The sequence below is a fragment of the Oncorhynchus keta genome, chromosome 29 (assembly GCF_023373465.1).
Source record: "Oncorhynchus keta strain PuntledgeMale-10-30-2019 chromosome 29, Oket_V2, whole genome shotgun sequence".
In the NCBI taxonomy this organism is placed as follows: Eukaryota; Metazoa; Chordata; class Actinopteri; order Salmoniformes; family Salmonidae; genus Oncorhynchus; species Oncorhynchus keta.
In genome coordinates, this window is record NC_068449.1 from 41,253,582 (window position 1) to 41,273,089 (window position 19,508).

A 19,508-nucleotide genomic window follows, 5' to 3' on the forward strand; every position below is an offset into this window, starting at 1 on the left:
AAAAATTATGCCAGCTGATTCATGATTTCAACTGGCTGAGAAACGCTGCCTGCCTGTCTCGTCCCGACACCTTCATTACTGGAGATCGAATGTGAATATTAAAAATGTCGGAGAGACAGACACCAAGGTTTATACGAGTCTCTGCTGTTAGAAAACCAAATGTTACACGGAACCCAAACCGGCCGCGCGTGTGCGCCATCGTGCATACATTTATTTTGTCCCCCCACACCAAACGCGATCACGACACGCAGGTTAAAATATCAAATCAAACTGAACCAATTACATTAATTTGGGGACAGGTCGAAAAGCATTAAACATGTATGGCAATTTAGCTAGATAGCTTGCACTTGCTAGCTAATTTGTCCTATATAGGTAGCTTGCTGTTGCTAGCTAATTTGTACTGGGATATAAACATTGAGTTATTTTACCTGAAATGCACAAGGTCCTCTACTCCAACAATTAATCCACACAAAACGGTCAACGTATCGTTTCTAGTCATCTCTCCTCCTTCCAGGCTTTTTTTTCTCTGGACATTATATTGCGGTGGGCAACTTTCATAAATGAGGTGCATTACCGCCACTGACCTCGTTCATCTTTCAGTCACCCACGTGGGTATAACCAATGGGGAAATGGCACGTGGGTACCTGCTTCTATAAACCAATGAGGAGATGGGAGAGGCAGGACTTGCAGCATGATCTGTGTCAGAAATAGAACTGACTTTTATTTTAGTCCTTGGTAATACAGACGCTAGCGAGCAGTGTGGGTGCAATAATTGAATAATATAGATTTATACATGTATTTTGAGTAGTCAGCCTGTTAGTCTAAATTAAATGTGAGATGTAGTGGAGATCAAGTTTATAAATTGCCTTGCTGGGCTGATGAGAGAAACAGTTGATTGTACAATCAGATGGAATAGAGAAATTAGGCATTTTAACGTCATATATTTAGCCGGTGGTAACTTGTGGAATAGACACTGTCTGGAATGCGGTTTTAACCCATCAGCATTTAGGATTAGACCCACCCATTGTAAAATGAAATATGTTTTAATTCTACGACAGGTGTGTGTGTCCTCGGGCCACTACTCTACTACCACATATCTACAACACACAATCCATATGTACTTGTGTGTAGAGTGCATGTGTTAGTATGTGTATGCGGACTGCAAGGGGTGTACGGATTGCAAGTCTGATTTATTCAATTCTCCATGTCTATAGTAAAGGGAACTTCAATTTAATAGAACAGGCTTAAATTCAACAATTTCTACTTAAAATGTCAGACGGTCGCAAAATGCACATTTCATGGACCTATCTATTATCTGTTGTAAGATCTTCTCTTAATGGGAAGGAAATACTCCTGTTTCCCTGATAGCTTTTATGCCTAAATGCGCTGATGTCCAAACTGGTTTTACAATAGTCTTCCATTGGAATTGTCGTAACATCGCAGTTCAAGATGAGTCAACTAGGTCTGTCTCTTTGGCTGTGTTTTTTTTCTTCTCTCCACAAATTGGTCTTTTGACGAATCGGCTCTGAAAAAGATCTGACTTAAAAAGATCTGATGTGATTGGTCAAAAGTCCAATTAGTGGAAAAAAGCTCAGACTTGGGTTGACTGTGTGAGCACAGCCCGAAAAAACAATCACAAGTTCCATGCTTTGTAAAATGTTTAAATTGAGTTTGATCCATGAGTGACTAGGCCTATATGCATACGATGTCATAGATAGATTAACCTACACTAAAGCATCCTGCCCTTAAACTATACTGAACAAAAATGCAACAATTTAAAAGATTTTATAAGGAATATAAGGAAATCAGTCACTTGAAATAAATTAATTAGGCCATAGTCTATGGATTTCACGTGACTGGGAATACAGATACCTTTGGAAAAAATGCCTCACAATGGGCCTCGGGATCTCGTCACGGTATCTCTGCATTCAAATTGCCATCGATAAAATGAAAATGTGTTTGGTGTCCGTAGCTTATGCTTGCCCATACCATAACTCCACTGCCACCATGTTCACAACTTTGACATCAGCAAACCGTTCGCCCACACAACGCCATACACGTTGTCTGCGGTTGTGAGGCGGGTTGGACGTACTGCCAAATTCTCTAAAATGAATTTTCAATTCTCTAGCAACAGCTCATGGGACATTCCTGCAGTCAGCATTGTGTGAAAAACCTGCACATTTTAGTGGTGGTTGATTTTAGTGGTGTCCCCAGCACAAGGTACACCTGTGTAATGATCATGCTTTTTAATCAGCTTCTTGATATGCTTGTCATGTGGATGGATTATCTTGGCAAAGAAGAAATGCTCACTAACAGGGATGTAAACAAATTTGTGTACTAAATTGGAGAGAAATACGCTTTTTGTGCATATGGAACATTTATGGGATCTTTTATTTCAGCCCACCCACTGACATTTATATTTTTGTTCAGTGTAGATTGGCACTTTATCACAGTTGTGTGTCTTGGTTGACCCCCTCCTCCCCCCTTTTTGTTTTTACACTGCTGCTACTCGCTGTTTGTTATCTAAACATAGTCATTTACCCCTACCTACATCTACCAATTACCTCGACTAAACTGTACCCCCACACATTGACTCGGCACTGGTACCCCCAGTTTATAGGATCGTTATTGTTACTATTTTATTTTCCACTTTAGTTTATTTAGGAAATATTTTATAAACTCTATTCTTGAACTGCATTGTTGGTTAAGGGTTTGTAAGTAAGCATTTCACGTTAAGGTCTACACTGGCGCATGTGTCAAATACAATTTGATTTGATTGCCTGGTCAAGGCTTTCAATTAGTGACCCCTAGGCATGCATGAAGACCCTCGTTGCAGTGAACAAAGGCCCGATCAAGAAACTGCACCTATATTAACCCACACTAATGTAGCCTAGATACAGAATAATTGCATAGGTTGGCCTATAAGCACTATGGAAGTACCTTCTCCCTTCCCTCTGATAAGCATGATGAAATTAGTTATGTTTTGTACACTCAGTGTATATGGTAAAAATAACACCTGCTCTTTCCATGGCATAGACTGACCAGGTGAATCCAGGTGAAAGCTATGATCCTTTATTGATGTCACTTTTTAAATTCACTTCAATCAGTGTAGATGAAGGGGAGAAGAAAGGTTAAAGAATAATTTAAGACTTGAGGCATGAATTGTGTATATGTGCCATTGAGGATGAATGGGCAAAACAAAATATTTTAGTGCCTTTGAACGGGGTATGGTAGTAGGTGCCAGGTTCACCAGTTTGTGTCAAGAACTGCAACGTTGCTGGGTTTTTCTCGCTTGACAGTTTCCTGTGTATCAAGAATGGTCCACCACCCCAAAAGGCATCCAGCCAACTTGACAACTGTGGGAAACATTGGAGTAAACATGGGACAAGCATCCCTGTGGAATGCTTTCGACACCTTGTAGAGTCCCTGCCCCAACAAATAAAGAGAAAAAGGTTCTGAATGACAAAAGGGGGGGCTGCAACTCAACATTCGAAAGGTGTTCCTAATGTTTGGTATACTCATTGTATATATTGCATATACCTATCCTACCCTTTTAGATTTACTCAGTGTCTAGAGATATAGGGACTATGGGTAGTGTCAGGACAGGGCCTGTCAATCAACACAATGCCCCTTGCACACACAAGATTTGCATCAGGAGGACATACAATAGTCATCTATGACCTCTTGCGCACACTTGGTCCTGCTGGTTATGGAGTGGCTACTGAAATGTTATTTCAAAATGTTAGGTATATGATCACTCTGGTAATATACTGGGGAGCCATTTCCAGCCAATCAGAATGGGTTTTTCCCTCGCAAAATATCTTTATTACAGACAGAAATACTTCTCAGCACAACCCCTAACGCCCCACCCCACCCCTCAGACAATCTCGCAGGTGAGGAAGCCAGTTGTGGAGTTCCTAGGTTGGCGTGGTTACACGTGATCTGCGATTGTGAGGCCAGTTGGACGTACTGCCAAATTCTCTAAAACATAAGCCTATATGTTAGAGAAATGAACATTCAATTCTCTGGCAACAGCTCTGGTGGACATTCCTGCAGTCAGTATGCCAATTGCACACTCTCTCAAAACTCAAGACATCTGCAGCATTGTGTTGTGACACAACTGCACATTTTAAAGTGGACTTTTATTGTCCCCAGCACAAGGTGCACCTGTGTAATGACCATGCTGTTAAATCAGCTTCTTGATATGCCACACCTGTTAGGTGGATGAATTATCTTGGCTAAGGAAAAATGCTCACTAACAGTGATGTAAACAAATTTGTGCACAACATTTGAGAGAAATAAGCTTTTTGTTGCGTATGGATCTTTTTATTTACTGGACTGATAGCCTGCATCTGAGGGGAGGGATGGAGCATCGGTGAGGCTGCCTGTCACCCGACTCACAATCTCTCTGCTGAGAAAAGGGGAAACCATCTTCCAGCTGATAGCAAAACAAACTTACGTCGCACTGCATTACTTCTGCATCATGCACCAATTCATGTTGTTACTCCTATGACCAGAGAAAGTGAAATGTTCCTCAATATTAAAAAATACAAGCCGCAAATAATAATAAACTTATCGAAAAACTTTGCTATAGTTATTCATTGCAGCTGCAGTGCTGGTTGTAGGCTAGCATTTTATGGCTTATGAAACTGTTGAACAGTGCTGAATAACAACTTAAAAACAGCAGCTCTTTGCGTTATTCGTTGAGTCTCTCTAGTCATGGTTTTGAAATCTCACATAATCAACTTTGCTGTCAGAGGCTTCTTTTTACAGTATGGTGCAAGGAAGCTCAGATCGTGTCTGCAGTTATCTGATTGGCCAGCAGTAGGTCTATAGGTGCACTTGATTTGCTCTGTGCCTGCCGGGTAGGCAGAGTTCTACCTTAAGACACATTACATGGTTCAAAATGAGAACACTTTGCCTTCCTGGTGCTAGGGCTGCTGAATCAAGTGCACCTACCGTCACCAGCACACACAAATAATAATAGGTACGCAAGGCTTTATCGTTGGGTTTTTACATTAGAACATAATGTACCCATCTACCTGCTTTGAGCGTCAGTCTTGTCATAATGGGCCACCACACTTAGGCGCATTTAGAAAGCTGGTCATTTTGATGGTTTTTTTTTCATACTGAAACAGAAATGTTTTAAATGTACAAACTTAGACGGCAGCTAATTTGTTGATAGACTTACATAAATCCAAATGTAACACACTTGATTAGTTATATTTGTCCATTGTTTATTCATGATCAAATGCTGAAATACTACTAATGCACTAAAATATAAATTTGCACTGTAATACAATGACTCAATATATAAACGATTAGGCTAAACTGTAAATACAAGACAAATATACATTCTTTAACCTTCTATGTCTTGATGTAGTTGTTTTGTAATTTAGTTGCTTTGTTTGCTTGTCTACGTAGGTGGAAGAGCGCAGCAAAGACAGTCTTCCACTGGAAGAGAGGTAAGATCTGATATCCCTTGGTGACCAGAAACCAACATCCTTGTTATGTTATTCATTTGTTTCACTCACACAACACACAACAATCATAGGTGAGAAAAATTGCAGAGAAATAATATCCCGCCATCATCAGAACGGATTTGCTACGAGTGGAGAGAACAGTCCACTTTCAGCGAGAATTAAGAACAGAATATTAAAATGTAGGTAAATTAGAACTATGGAAACAAACCACTGCAGCAGTTTAATCGAAGCTCAGACTATGACAGGTGTGCATCTTTCAGATGAGAGAACCAAAGTGGGCAGAAGACAGAAAATTGGGGGTGGTTGTGCAGAGTGGAATAAGATGTCATTAAATCATGCATCATTTGGACTTATCACACACATTCACATACACTGTAATGTGTAGCCTATAGCCTACACATTCCGATGCATTTATATTGTATCTATGTTGTGTGCATTTATTCATTGTGTACTGAAGGCTATGCCTAGCATATATGTTGTGTTGGATACTCGAGTTTCAGGGGGGGGTTCTAAGAGGCCCTTATTCGGGTCTTTTCAATATGGTGTGGCGTTTATGTTGGTATGAGTGTGGGTGCGTGAACACGAGTAGGAGAGTGGGGAGAGAGCGAAAGAGCGGCACAGTACTGCATTCCAGACACATTTTAGTACTCCTTTAAAGAAAATGCAGTAGAGGTCCATCTGACAATACTTTTTTGTTTCACTCCAGAATGGGCAGTGTCTCCTTTCTTATCGAATAGAACGTTGATATGTTATACATCTTGAAGGCAGTTAAATGTGTTCTTGTTACATGAAAGCCTGGAAGCATAGATGCCAATAGCTTATTTGAAGTGTTGACCATGGTGCTTTGTTTTAAGATAACAAAATGAACTGGCTTGGCAATGACTGAAGGAGTGAGGACATGGACTAGTCTCCTAACTAACATTCCACATTCAAGCACATTGATACTGTTAATATAGGCCTATTTTGTGTTTTCTGGTTCGCCATCGCACTAGTGACTAGAGAATGACATTACAAGAGTTGACAACAAGTCTGAACTGGGACTTCTTTTGCTATTCTTCTTCTAAAGTTCTTTCTGATCTAACATATAGCTGGGATTGTCATGGCAGCCACTGCTGGCAAGCTGCATACTGCTGGTCAGTGTTAGCTTCTTCTAAAAGCCCCCTGACAGTCAAGAAACAGAGCCCTGAGTCTCCTGTGTGTACTCAACTTGTCACTGTGGAACTGTAAGTGACTCCAGTTGCTTGCTCTCAACACCCTAAAATGAATGATTGTTTTGTATGGCATTTGATTTATTTTTATTTAAACTTTATTTAACTAGGCAAGTCAGTTAAGAACAAATTGTTTTTTACAATGACTGCCTATCCCCGCCAAACCTGAACGACGCTTGGCCAATTGTGCGCCGCCCTACGGGACTCCCAATCACGGCTGGATGTGATACAGCCTGGATTCGAACCAGTGACGCCTGTTGCACTGAGAGCAGTGCCTTAGCTGGTAAAGCTCCTGAGTGGTGCAGCAGTCTAACACGTAGCTAATCTAGCCTACAACTTAGGCAGTTGCTAAAAATGTCCCCCAGTACAAACACACTGGGAAGGTGTTGATTCCTTGGACAGGGCTAACATTCAACAACACTAAATTGAATTTGATACTAAACAGTGCCTCAGCGCATTGGTAGCAAAATGCAGTGGGGTAAAGTACTTCAGTAAAAATACTTTAAAGTACTAAAGTAGTTTTTTGGGGTATATGTACTTTACTTTTATGTCACTACATTCCTAAAGAAAATAATATACTTTTTACTCCATACATTTTCCCTGACACCCAAAAGTACTCATTACATTTTGACAGGAAAATGGTCCAATTCACACACTTATCAAGAGAACATCCCTGGTCATCCCTACTGCCTCTGATCTGAAGGACAAATTCAAATGCTTAGTTTGTAAAAAAAAAAAAAAAATATATATATATATATATATATATATATAAATTGTGCTGTCTGGTTTACTTAATGTAAGGAATTTGAAATCGTTTATATTTGTACTATTGATACTTAAGTACATGTTTAGCAATTCCATTTACTTTTTATACTGAAGTATATTTAAAACAAAATACTTTTAGACTTTTACTCAAGTAGTATTTTACTGGGTGACTTTCACTTTTACTTGAGTCATTTTCTATTAAGGTATCTTTATTTGTAATATTACAATTGAGTACTTTTTCCACCACTGGCAAAATGCCCATTAATGACTTCCTACAATCGCCCTATCAGTAGCTAATACGAGCTAACTGGATGCACCGTTGATTTCCTCAGGCACAGTCCCTCTAGACCCAGTGTGGAAGTGTGTCTGAGCCCAGAGAAGTGATAAAGTGGGGACAGGTAGGGCTGGTTGAATCCCCTCCAGGACTGAGGCTCCAGGGCCTGGATTATTGTACCTCTTGACACAAGGTGCCATCACTCTTCCCTGAAGAACAGGCTGGAGATAGGGGCAGCGTAACGGGGGCCAATGACCTTGTTGTTTGTGTGTGTGTGTCAGGGTTTGCGTTAACAAACACTTGCCGGGTTTTGCCACAAAAATTATAATGAAAAGCTCATAGACAAAACTGTTGCCGGGCCAAAATGCCTAGGAGAAAAAAAATCCCATCGCAAGATGCTTTTCATTAATTGATGAACATTTGACCGTCATGCTTATCGGTCTATAGGTACATTTGCGTAATTTAGTATTTAAATTGGCCTGTGTATATTCGTTAGTCATCATATATATATATATATATATATATATATATATATATATATATATATATATATATGCCATTTAGCAGACGCTTTTTAATTTTTTAATCATGCATCTTATTTATCCAACACAACTATCACGCGTGTCCTCTGGAAAGATTTGTAGCAGTGGGGGGGTTCCCTCCTATAATTTGTATGTAGAAGGACTGAGGAGATCAGTTCTGGTAAAGGATATTCTACTCCAAAATGAATTAAAATAAGGTATCTAAAATAGAATTTCCCCCTCCCAGAAATTAGCCCAATAACACATTGGTAAAATTATTGGGCACATTGGTAAAACATATTGGGCCATGTACAGTATATAGCCTATACATGGTCCATATTATCAGATATGCTATAAATAGGCTGAAGCATGGGGTTGCCTATCTGAATTGACCCTATTGGGCTTATCATTAGCCAAATCTCAAATGTTATCTTTTAACTAGCTATCATCTCTATGAATTGTATGTCCCATAAACACTGAATATAATGTAGACCTGTTAGGGTAACTCGCCACCTGGGGTAAAAAGCCTGTACTTCTCACAGAAACCGCTTCATATCACAACTTTTCCTGCAACACTTTCCCTGGTGTCCACTACTCTTGCTCAACCAAAATATCTGTCTCATCACAATTCAAGTCATTAAAAATACATTATTTCAAGGTAGAGGCAATTGTACCCCAAGTCACCCTACAATTGACCGGTGTTACATTTAGCCCCACTCTCCCCTATGCACTCACTGCGAATTGTGGAGCAGTGCTAAACCATGCTTCTATTAAAAAACCTGGGTTTAAAATGGCGCAGTTCACGCATATTTATGGGTTGAGAAATAAATAAAGTAGGAATGGTAGGAAGTAGGAATGGAAAGCTGGCATTCCCCTTTTTTAACAAAGCCATTTAAAACGGCTGTTTTCGCAATTGCAAGAATTGTTGTGCATTGACTGCTTGTCAGAATGCATGTTTCCCTCCCTATGGCACTTATAACATGAATATGCCACGAGGAATATTTATCTACACAGTAAATTTGAAAGTGTTACATTTAACACTGTCTTCAAGTACATATGGTCACACTCTGTGTAGAGTACAAAGTACACTGATCAAAGTGTTACATTTCTAGTGTTGATTTAACACTGAGTGCAAAAAGTTAACACTGCACTGGCCGGTGTTGATCAAATTTAACACTGAGTGCTTATAGTGACACTCACTAGTGTTGATTCAGGTTGACTCCAATTAGAGTAAAAATGTGTTTACTCTATTCAGTGTTCATTTATTTACTCTTCCCCCATGTAAATGGAAATTATATTTTGTAAAAGTACTTGGAATTTAACAAACTCAAGCAAAGCTGTTTCAACATTCAAATGTTTATTATGACCAAAAGCCTCAGCCCTGGCTTAAACTGTTATCAAGTGACAGTAGAATGTAGTCAAAAGAATCCCTTGCTCCATTTGACATGAGCAAATCAAAAGGTTTGTGGCATATGATGTCATTTACATGAAATACCTTGCATGGTGGACTTCGCTTCAAAACAACTTTTAAATGCATGCAAATTATCCTCAAAATATCAGGTTTCAAGAGCTGACCCAACCAAGAACAATATCCTTCATTTTGTAAAATACTGGCATGGTGCTTAACCCATTTAACTGACTAAACATTTGTGTGCACTGAGACATTCAACTTGGCAGCAATCTCATGACCTTCTTTCAGGTCATTGAGCCCTGACATCTTTCTTGGACCTAAAGATAGTCTATCCTGGCTGAAAGTTTCCCAATTATATGCCATGTAATTTAGGTGTTTCTTCTAAGGTTATAGTGACATTCTTAAAACTCTTCAGTTGCTTCATGAAGAAATTGTGTTTTGAAAAGTGCTTATTTCATACAAAAATTAGGAACATTTCAACCAGTTAACAAAGTCATTGGTGTTAGATTTGACAATAGAAGAAACAAAACTACTGGAACTTATAATCAAATAGTCATAACTGATCAATTCTCTTACGTTCCAATTCTCGAGACATTGCAATCATTGGTATTAGATTTAAACACACAGCCTACATATAAGCCCTCAGTCCAGCCTCTCTCGGCCTATTGCGGACAGTCTGAGCACTGATGGAGGGATTGTGCTTTCCTGGTGTAACTCAGGCAGTTGTTGTTGCCATCTTGTACCTGTTCTGCAGGTGTGATGTTCAGATGTACCGATCCTGTGCAGGTGTTGTTACACATGGTCTGCCACTGCGAGGGCGATCAGCTGTCCGTCCTGTTTCCCTGTAGCGCTGTCTTAGGCATCTCACAGTACGGACATTGCAATTTATGGCCCTGGCAACATCTGCAGTCCTCATGTCTCCTTGCAGCATGCCTAAGGCCCGTTCACACAGATGAGCAGGGACCCTGGGCATCTTTCTTTTGGTGTTTTTCCAGTCCAGTCCTAAGTTATTACTGTGACCTTAATTACCTACCGCCTGTAAGCTGTTAGTCTTAACGACCGCTCCACAGGTTCATGTTCATTAATTGTTTATGGTTCATTGAACAAGCATGGGAAACAGTGTTTAAACCATTTACAATGAAGATCTGTGAAGTTATTTGGATTTTAACTAATTATCTTTGAATGACAGGGTCCTGAAAAAGGTATTTCTTTTTTTGCTGAGTTTACATGTAAGAGGGGTTGCTTTAGCTTGACCCTGTAGCTCTTGAACTGCTTCTTCCATGGAAGATTAACTATTTACAGTCGTCTGACCTACACCTGCAGCTGTGCAATAGCAGATGCACACATCACGTGTGTTCTTGTTAGATATTGGTACATGGTTACAACTACAATTTGAAGGAAAATCACAATTACTTGGCTGATTATCAACAGCTGTATTAGCATCCAAGTTAAGTCTAGAGGAAAATTTGACAAAATACATGACAACAATCTGCTTGACCACATTTTAGTCAGTTCTATAAGGGCACATTCCATGCCTCACGAGCAAGTTGGTACTAGCATGGCAAACAAAACATATAAGTTAATCTGCATTAATGCAGGAGTCTAGCTTTGAGCTCAGCAACCGTTGGAGTCACCTTAACCTTCCCAATGTCTAGGTTGTATACAGTTGTCTGAAGGTGTATATGTTGCGCAGCATTGTATTGTAAGCAGTACCAAAAGCAAAGTGAGTCTTGAAAAGCTCATCGAAGGCACCAAGAGCGCTCGTTGACGTGCAGGGCTCGCTTGTCCAGGATGATGAAGTAAGGCTCGCTTGTCCAGGATGATGAAGTAAGCATGGATGCTGCTTTTCCTGGTCCCGACTGCAATAAGATATGTTTGGCGGCTCTGGTCAATCGCATCAAGGTGATCCTGGATACTGATTCCTGCCGGAAAACGTCAAAAACAAAATTCATTAGTTCATCATAACGGCTGCAGCATGGTCCAAGAATAACCTTTTGGAATATCACAAGATGCTTTTCAGCTTGGGATGCGGACATCTTGCCTGGTCTTTTGCGGCCTTGTGATGAAGGATGAATCAAATGGAGAAGGATGGAGGAAAGGTCACCGTCCCATTCTAAACAAAGAGTTCCTGATTTAAAATGGCAAATTCCATCATCAGTTACATTAACATTTCAGAGTTAGATGAAAATTTATATTTCAAATAACTGTCAGCGTCTAACATAGCTCTTTGCTATGAGACTTGAAATTGAGCTCAGGTGATCATCCTTGAAATGTTTCTAAAACTTAATTGTAGTCCACCTGTGGTAAATTCAATTGATTGGACATGATTTGGAAAGGCACACGCCTGTCTATATAAGGTCCCACAGTTGACAGTGCATGTCAGAGCAAAAACCAAGCCATGGGGTCGAAGGAATTGTCCGTAGAGCTCCAAGACAGGATTGTGGTCGAGGCACAGATCTGGGGAATGGTACCAAAAAATGTCTGCAGCATTGAAGGTCCCCAAGAACACAGTGGCTTCCATCATTCTTCAATGGAATAAGTTTAGATCCACCAAGACTCTTCCTAGAGCTGGCCGCCTGGCCAAACTGATCAATCGGGGAGAAGGGCCTTCGTCAGGGAGGTGACCAAGAACCCAATGGTCACTCTGACAGAGCTCTAGAGTTACCTTCCAGAAGGTCAACCATCTCTGCAGCACTCCACCAGTCAGGCCTATGGTAGAGTGGCCAGACGGAAGCCACTCCTCAGTAAAAGGCACATGACAGCCCTCGCAATGCAAGAGTGGCAAATGGCACCTAAAGAATCTGACCATGAGAAACAAGATTCTCTGGTCTGATGAAACCAAGATTGAACTCTTTGGCCTGAATGCCAAGCGTCACGTCTAGAGGAAACATGGCTTCATCCCTACAGTTAAGCATGGTGGTGGCAGCATCATGCTGTGAGCATGTTTTTCAGCGGCAGGAACTGGGACACTAGTCAAGATCGAGGCAAAGATGAACAGAGCAAAGTAGAGAGATCCTTGATGAAAACCTGCAGTAGTGGTAGCCCTCTAGTAAGACTATCTGGTAGGGGCATTGAATATGCCTGCCACCCAATTCAACGGCGTGCGGATACATTTTTGAACCGCGACAGCGACCCCTATCCAACGCAGGAGAAAGCCGTTTGTTAGAAAGTAATATTTTGCACCATTGTTCTTACATAATAACCTTATACAATTTCAGAAGCACGTCAGAGTGATCGACTGTGCCATCCCCCCACGGCTTCCACAATGGATCAGTCAACTCAGACAGGCTCGAATCAGACAGGTATCTTGTACATCAGGATTTTTTTTTTTTTTTTGCTACTGCTCAACTAAACTCTCTGTTGACCAACAGCCTATCGACCAAACAATCGACCAGTCAACTAAATGGGGTCAGCCCTAACCCACATCCATCTTTTAGGTTCTGGGTTAAAAAAAATGTTTAATGCATAGTCTCAGCTATCTTTACTGCATTGCGCATATTGCAATTGCCAGGAAGATTTGTTTGTTAGCTAGTTTGGTTATTATTAAATGGTGGTATTGACAAACTTGACCAACCTGTTGCATCTTGCCGTGTCAGCATCTGAGGGCCAGGAGTTTTCTGAACCCAAGTGATGTCTTATCAATAGGGCCTGGAGTTTTTCCCTCTTCAGTTCTTCCTGATCAGGTCATGTGATCAGGGAAACCTGTCTCTGTTATACACTCTACAGCATCTCTACACAAGGTGGGGTGTCTTATGAACAGCTGACCAATTTTCTCAGCTGGTCCTCACCTCTTTCTCTTGAAGCATGTTTGTCAGGTTAACTGGTTCAAATAAGGGCACCGCTCATGTTTGCTTTATTCATGGTAGATCCAGGGATCAAATGACAACCAAACAACTTATTTCTGCACTGTGTCTGTGGACAAAACATGGTCTGGGGCACACAGCATGCTTGCTGAGAAGGGGAATTTTGCCAGGGGCTGTGGCTTTTTATTGAAAATAAACACAGCCTTGTGCAAGGGCAGCTCTGAGTTCTCCTCCTTCAACAAACAGTAGACCTATATAAAGCCACCTGACTGTTTCTCTGAGAGTGAGGGAGCGCGTGTCGTCATCCTGAAAGGTTCGCTTTCGCTTGTCTCATATTCGACCATTGTAAACCAGTTTACACGTTCTTTAGGGAAAGTTAGATTTGCATTGCTCCTCTTTATAACTTAATAGCCTACATTCATAGCCATAAACACATTTGCTTGTAATTTGTATCAAGTAGCCTATTACATAAACAAAACCTTTTGCTTCAATGTTGACTAACCCCATCTCAATTACTAGTTTTTTGTTGACAGATGGATAGTGGATTGAGATACTGGTAGTTCAAAGAAAGAGGGGCGATTTGGCTCCCTCCTTTCAGACGAAAAAGTGTAAGGCGATCAACAATGCCCGAGTTTGATCTGTCCCTACTCCTTTTCAGAATCACATATTAGCTGTCAGCCACCATTGCAGAGTCAAGCGTCCAAACGCTGATGGCCCTGCCACAGCCTTTTCCTCAGTTGAGAACCTCGTTGACCTTTCACCAAAAATAATATTGCGATATTGTCAAAACGATACGATATGACAGGAGTCTCCAACAGATTGATCACGAGCTACCAGTAACTCGCCAAACAATTCTGAAAGTGCATGCAATTTTTATGCATTCCACCACAAACTGTCAAACAAATCTCACAAGTATCAGACACCGTAAACTCCCAGCTACCATCTAATCAACTCAACATTGACATTATCCCACGCCTGTTAGCCACTATTGGCTTAAAAGTCCAACCTTACACAAATGTCTGCCAATTACTTTTCAGCTATATTGCCCGTCTGTGTGATGCGCGCATTTGTTTAGCACTCCATAAGTAGCCAGTTGGTGTGATAAGTATTTTGGGTTGACAGAAATACTTTCGTCAAAACCTTATCAATTAAATGTTAACTGCATAATAGGTTTACCTGGCGGAAGTATATCATGAGTAAGTATATAATTTGTAACAGACCCATCACCAGTGTCACGTATACTCCCTCTCCGGAGCTCGAGGTCGTCAGGCTACTTACTCATTTTTACGCACACATGTGACCATCGTTACGCGCATCATCAGACTCACCTGGACTCAATCACCTGCCTGATTACCTTCCCTATATATGTCAATCCCTTTGGTTCTTTCCCTAGGTGTTATTGATCCTGTGTTTGTTTGTTGTTTTTATTAAACGTTTCAGCTGCTTCTCGACTAACGCCTCACCAAAGGGAAGCATCTGAGTTATTTTTGTTGTTTTGTTAGTGTATGTGACATCGGGTCCGGGTGCCACTCCCGGATTAACAGGGGATGCCTCCGCTGGCTCGTCAGGTTTACTATACCCCGTTGTCACGTCAAGCATTCGTTGCCGAGTCTACCAAGGGTGCGTCAGCGAGCTCGTCAGGCTCCCGCAGCCCCCAGTGTTTCTTTCCATGTTTTATTTATTATTACATTTTCACTCTCTGTACTTGCTTCCCAACTCCCAGCGTACACGTTACGACCGGCACATTAGACAGCACTTTCCTCACTCGCTATGTATGCCAGGGGAATCATGAAAAAAAAAATCGACATTGTTATTCTCCACCCTCCAAAGAAAATGTATATATTCTGATGGGATTTAAGCATTGACAGAACATCAAATTTTGTTTGTCTATGAACAATTGTATTTTTTAAAAGTTTTAAATACAAAACTGAGAACATGATTAAATTTAACTGACAAAAAAAATTCACAAGTTTAACTTAAAAATAAATTAAAAAAAAGCTCTCATGCTAGAAAAGTTTGGAGACACCTGCAATATGATTTCTCGTCAAAAAATAATATCCCGATATGTAACTATCGATTTTCCTCTGCACTACTTTCTACCCTTCATACCCCTGGCAAAACCATCACATTCAACATAATCTGTTTTACTCTGAAACCAGTGGAGCGTTGTGCTATAGGCCTAAACCTGTATTGATATGACTACTAACCTCAATGTCAGCTAGCCTCACCCTTGCATGTGTGGTACTTTTGAGCGTTTGGGCAGGTAGACATCGCTATTTTTGTTTTAGCATGATAATAGTCACTACGGCTCAGAAATGATCTAATGGCTTTCTCTGTATAGCAGCTGTTGCTATGAGTCCATTATGCTAAAGTGCTATCTAAACCGATAGGCCTAGATGTATTTAGAGCTGTATCAAGCCCTTTTTAGGGTATGTGTGTGTGTGTGTGGCTTTGCTTGCAAGTCTCCCTTTCTCTATGTATGCCCGCTCGTCTCTCTCGCTCCCCATCAGGGATGACCCAGTGCAAAGCTGGCAGATGAGGGGTGGGGGAGTGCTAATTTTCGCACCTCCTACGGTTCCTGCACCCACTCTCGTCTCTGCTCCTCTCCAGCGTCCCCAGAGCCAGCCAAGCCTCCAATTACTCACCATGACGCAAATAGACCCACCACCAGCAGACCGTCTGTGCGATATTTAGACCCACTAGCCAGCGGTTAACCCTTAAAATCTCAGTACAAATTGAGATTTTAAGGGTTAAAGGTAAGGGTATAAAATTATTTAATTTGTTCTGCAGGTAGTTTTACCTGCTCAATCTATGCTGAAGTGTCAACATTATTGAAATAAAAAAATCATTGCTGTTTGTTGTCAGTGGCCAATTACGGCTATTCATTGCTATTCAACCTCAATATCCACTTCACGTAGAACAATAGGGGTTACTAGGATATAATTACATCGTCCCCCACCTTTTATTCTACAACCTCTCATCTCCTACAGCGGTGGGGAAAAAAAGCTTTGTCTCACTATAATAACACATTGTATTGGTGAGAACAGGCGGGAAGCTAAAAAAAAACTTGTGCTCTAGCCAGGCTTTCATATTGTAATGCAGGGTTATGATAGCTTTGATTCGCCTGAGCTATATTTAGAAGCTCTCTTTTTCTTCTCTTTCTCACCTCTTCTTTTAATTAGCTAGCACACAGCGCTAATGCCAGAGCTCTCCTCTCCCCTACAGGCCGTGAAACAGACACCCAATCATTGCGCTCGCACAGATTAGAGAGTTGGATACAAAACGGTCGCCAACGGAATTAGCCAACTGCCACCGTGTCGAATTTTTATCTCGGAGTTTCACTCTCTTGTCTTTGTATGAGAGTTGGTTCTGCTGTACGACCACAAACATCTTCAACTCAGTTTGTTTGAAGGGGTGTATGCGAGTTTTGCTATAGCCTTTTTTCCCCTTGGCTATCATCAGACGTTACTGGATGTGTACTTGCGTAGTGTAATTTTGGCAGATATTAAATTGAGCAGGTGTTTAGGACACTGTTTTGGCCTCAGACTTTTTCTGATTCAAAATATTTTGATATGCAACCTAATGCAGTGATTGTGATTTATTTTTGGGTTGACAATTGGGCTTTTTTTTGTTATATTTTCCTGTCAAAGTGTTCAGATTTGTTTTGTTCATTCGATATTAACTTGCCTTTATCTTTATGTGCACTAATATTATATTTAGGCCTATGTATTAATCTCACAGTAAATGTAATGTCCTAAAAAAATAACTGCAATGTGGCCAAGTGCACTCGCGATGGCCGATGTGGAATTTGGCGCTCCGTATTTCAAAGCCATATCAGATATCAGGATTATAAAACAGTGTGCTTTGAGCTCAATGATCATTGAGAAATAAAATGTATATCTACAGAAAGCTGATATCTTTAATACCCGCAATTGCATTTTGAAATGTTATACAATCACGAGGGGCACATGAGATTGTGAGGCTCGCTCATTACAGCAGCCGGCCCAAGTGAAACAGGCAGGCGGCAGGGTAGACACTTTTGTTACAGGAAGGATGATTGATGCACTTTACTGTTTAACAAATCATGGTTTCATCTGCCCAAACATTAGGATGATTGAGGTGATCAGATAGAATGTGCAGCTCACACCAGTGCAACCAATAAAAATGTTAACTTGCAAAACGAAGTCCAAAGGTTGCAAAATGCAACTAAATGATCTCAATCTGGACATTTTGTGAATGTGTTTGGCTGGGTACATCTCTGGCTGTAGAGGAAACCAACTGATGCATTGTTTCAGTTTATTCTTATAATGCACCACACGGTTCGGGACATTAAACACTGAACAGGGTTCAGAGTTTATCTGAGTTCATCAGTGTCAGAACATAATTAGCATGGTCGTGTTCATTAGGCACCAAACATGAGAAACGGACTAAAACGGGGAGGTACTTCCTGGGCTTGTCCAACATGAAACGGTCAATGTCGTTTTCTGTTGCTTGCCCTAATGAATACAACCCATGTCCGAAGAGACCGTCCTTTATGTAAAGTCTGTTCCCCGTCAACAGTCTGCGCTGTGACAAAATCTGTTTGGGCCGGGAGGGCAGAGCGAAACAGTGGGCCCCGCAATATTCAAATGAACCCCAACCTGTTGAAACCATCTCTCTCTCTCAGGGAGATGCTTTTTTAGGCTCATTACTGTTTTTGTGACACAGGGAGATTTTAGTTGACTGAAGTTATTACACTAAACAAAAATATAAATGCTACATGTAAAGTGTTTAGTTACATGTTTCATGAGTTGAAATAAAATATCACAGAAATGTTCTATACACACACAAAGCGTTTTGTCAAATGTTATGCACAAACTTGTTTACATCCCTGTTAGTGAGCATTTCTCCTTTGCCGAAATGATCCATCCACCTGATGTGGCATATCAAGAAGCTGATTAAACATCATGATCATTACAAAGGTGCACCTTGTGCTGGGGTAATAAAAGGCCAGTCTAAAAAGTACAGTTTTGTCAGACAACACAATGCCACAGATGAGTCAAGTTTTAAGGGAGCGTGCAATTGTCATACTGACTCCAGAGATGTTGCCAGAGAATTTAATGTTAATTTCTTTACCATAAGCCACCTCCAACGTTGTTTTAGAGAATTTGGCAGTATGTCCAACCATGCTTCACAACCGCAGACTACATGTATGGCGTCACATCGCAGAGCGGTTTGCTGATGTCAACATTGAACAAAGTGCCCCATAGTGGCGGTGGGATTATGATATGGGCAGGCATAAGCTACGGACAATGAACACAATTGTATTTTATCGATGGCAATTTGAATACACAAAATACCGTGACGAGATCCTGAGGCCCATTTTCTTTTGAAGGTGTCTGTGACCAACAGATGCATATGTGTATTCCCAGTAATGTGAAATCCATAGATTAGGGCCAAATGAATTAATTTCAATTGACTGATTTCCTCATATGAACTGTAACTCAGTAAAATCAATGAAATTATTGAATGTTGCGTTTATATTTTATATTGAGCAACAGCTTCACACTGTCCATGTGAACGTGTAGATTAGAGGTCGACCGATATAATTGGAATGGCCGATTTTAATTAGGGACGATTTCAAGTTTTCATAACAATCGGAAATCTGTATTTTTGGACACCGATTTGGCCAATTATTATTATTTTTTTTAACATATTTAACTAGGCAAGTCAGTTAAGAACACATTTTTATTTTCATTGACGGCCTAGGAACGAACGGTGGGTTAACTGCCTTGTTCAGGGGCAGAACGACAGATTTTTACCTCTAGTCAAATAGCAGATTATGTGAAAATGGAGATGGCTGAACTTTCTTGTTACGCCGGATGACAGATTCATTGTTGTAACCTTCAACTCCATGCAAATTCTGCAACAATTTTTACTGCTTTGTAAAACATGTCTCAGCAAAGACTGTACTTGTCAGACACTACCCTATAGCAGCCATCTATCTATAAGCCTATATCACAAGGGTTGGAAGCCACAAGCCACTCTCTGTTTCCTCTTTCAT

At 40.7% G+C, this 19,508-nt stretch overlaps 1 protein-coding gene and 1 long non-coding RNA gene across 10 annotated transcripts in view; one reads left to right on the top strand and one right to left on the bottom strand.

The window, feature by feature from the left end:
* The window catches only part of LOC118362911 (transmembrane protein 131-like), a 99,546-nt gene that overhangs the window by 15,291 nt on the left and 64,747 nt on the right, over positions 1–19,508 (top strand). For all 9 annotated transcript variants that reach the window (XM_052486581.1, XM_052486579.1, XM_052486578.1 and 6 more), the window contains exon 3: positions 5,425–5,465. In XM_052486581.1, coding sequence (XP_052342541.1) covers positions 5,425–5,465 — 41 coding nt within the window. The remainder of the gene's footprint in view (positions 1–5,424; positions 5,466–19,508) is intronic.
* LOC118362913 (uncharacterized) lies at positions 11,081–14,715 on the bottom strand. Its single transcript, XR_004821281.1, has 4 exons — positions 14,642–14,715; positions 13,237–13,393; positions 11,697–11,775; positions 11,081–11,584 (listed from the first exon to the last, which is right to left on the bottom strand). It is a non-coding gene; the product is annotated as an uncharacterized LOC118362913 (long non-coding RNA).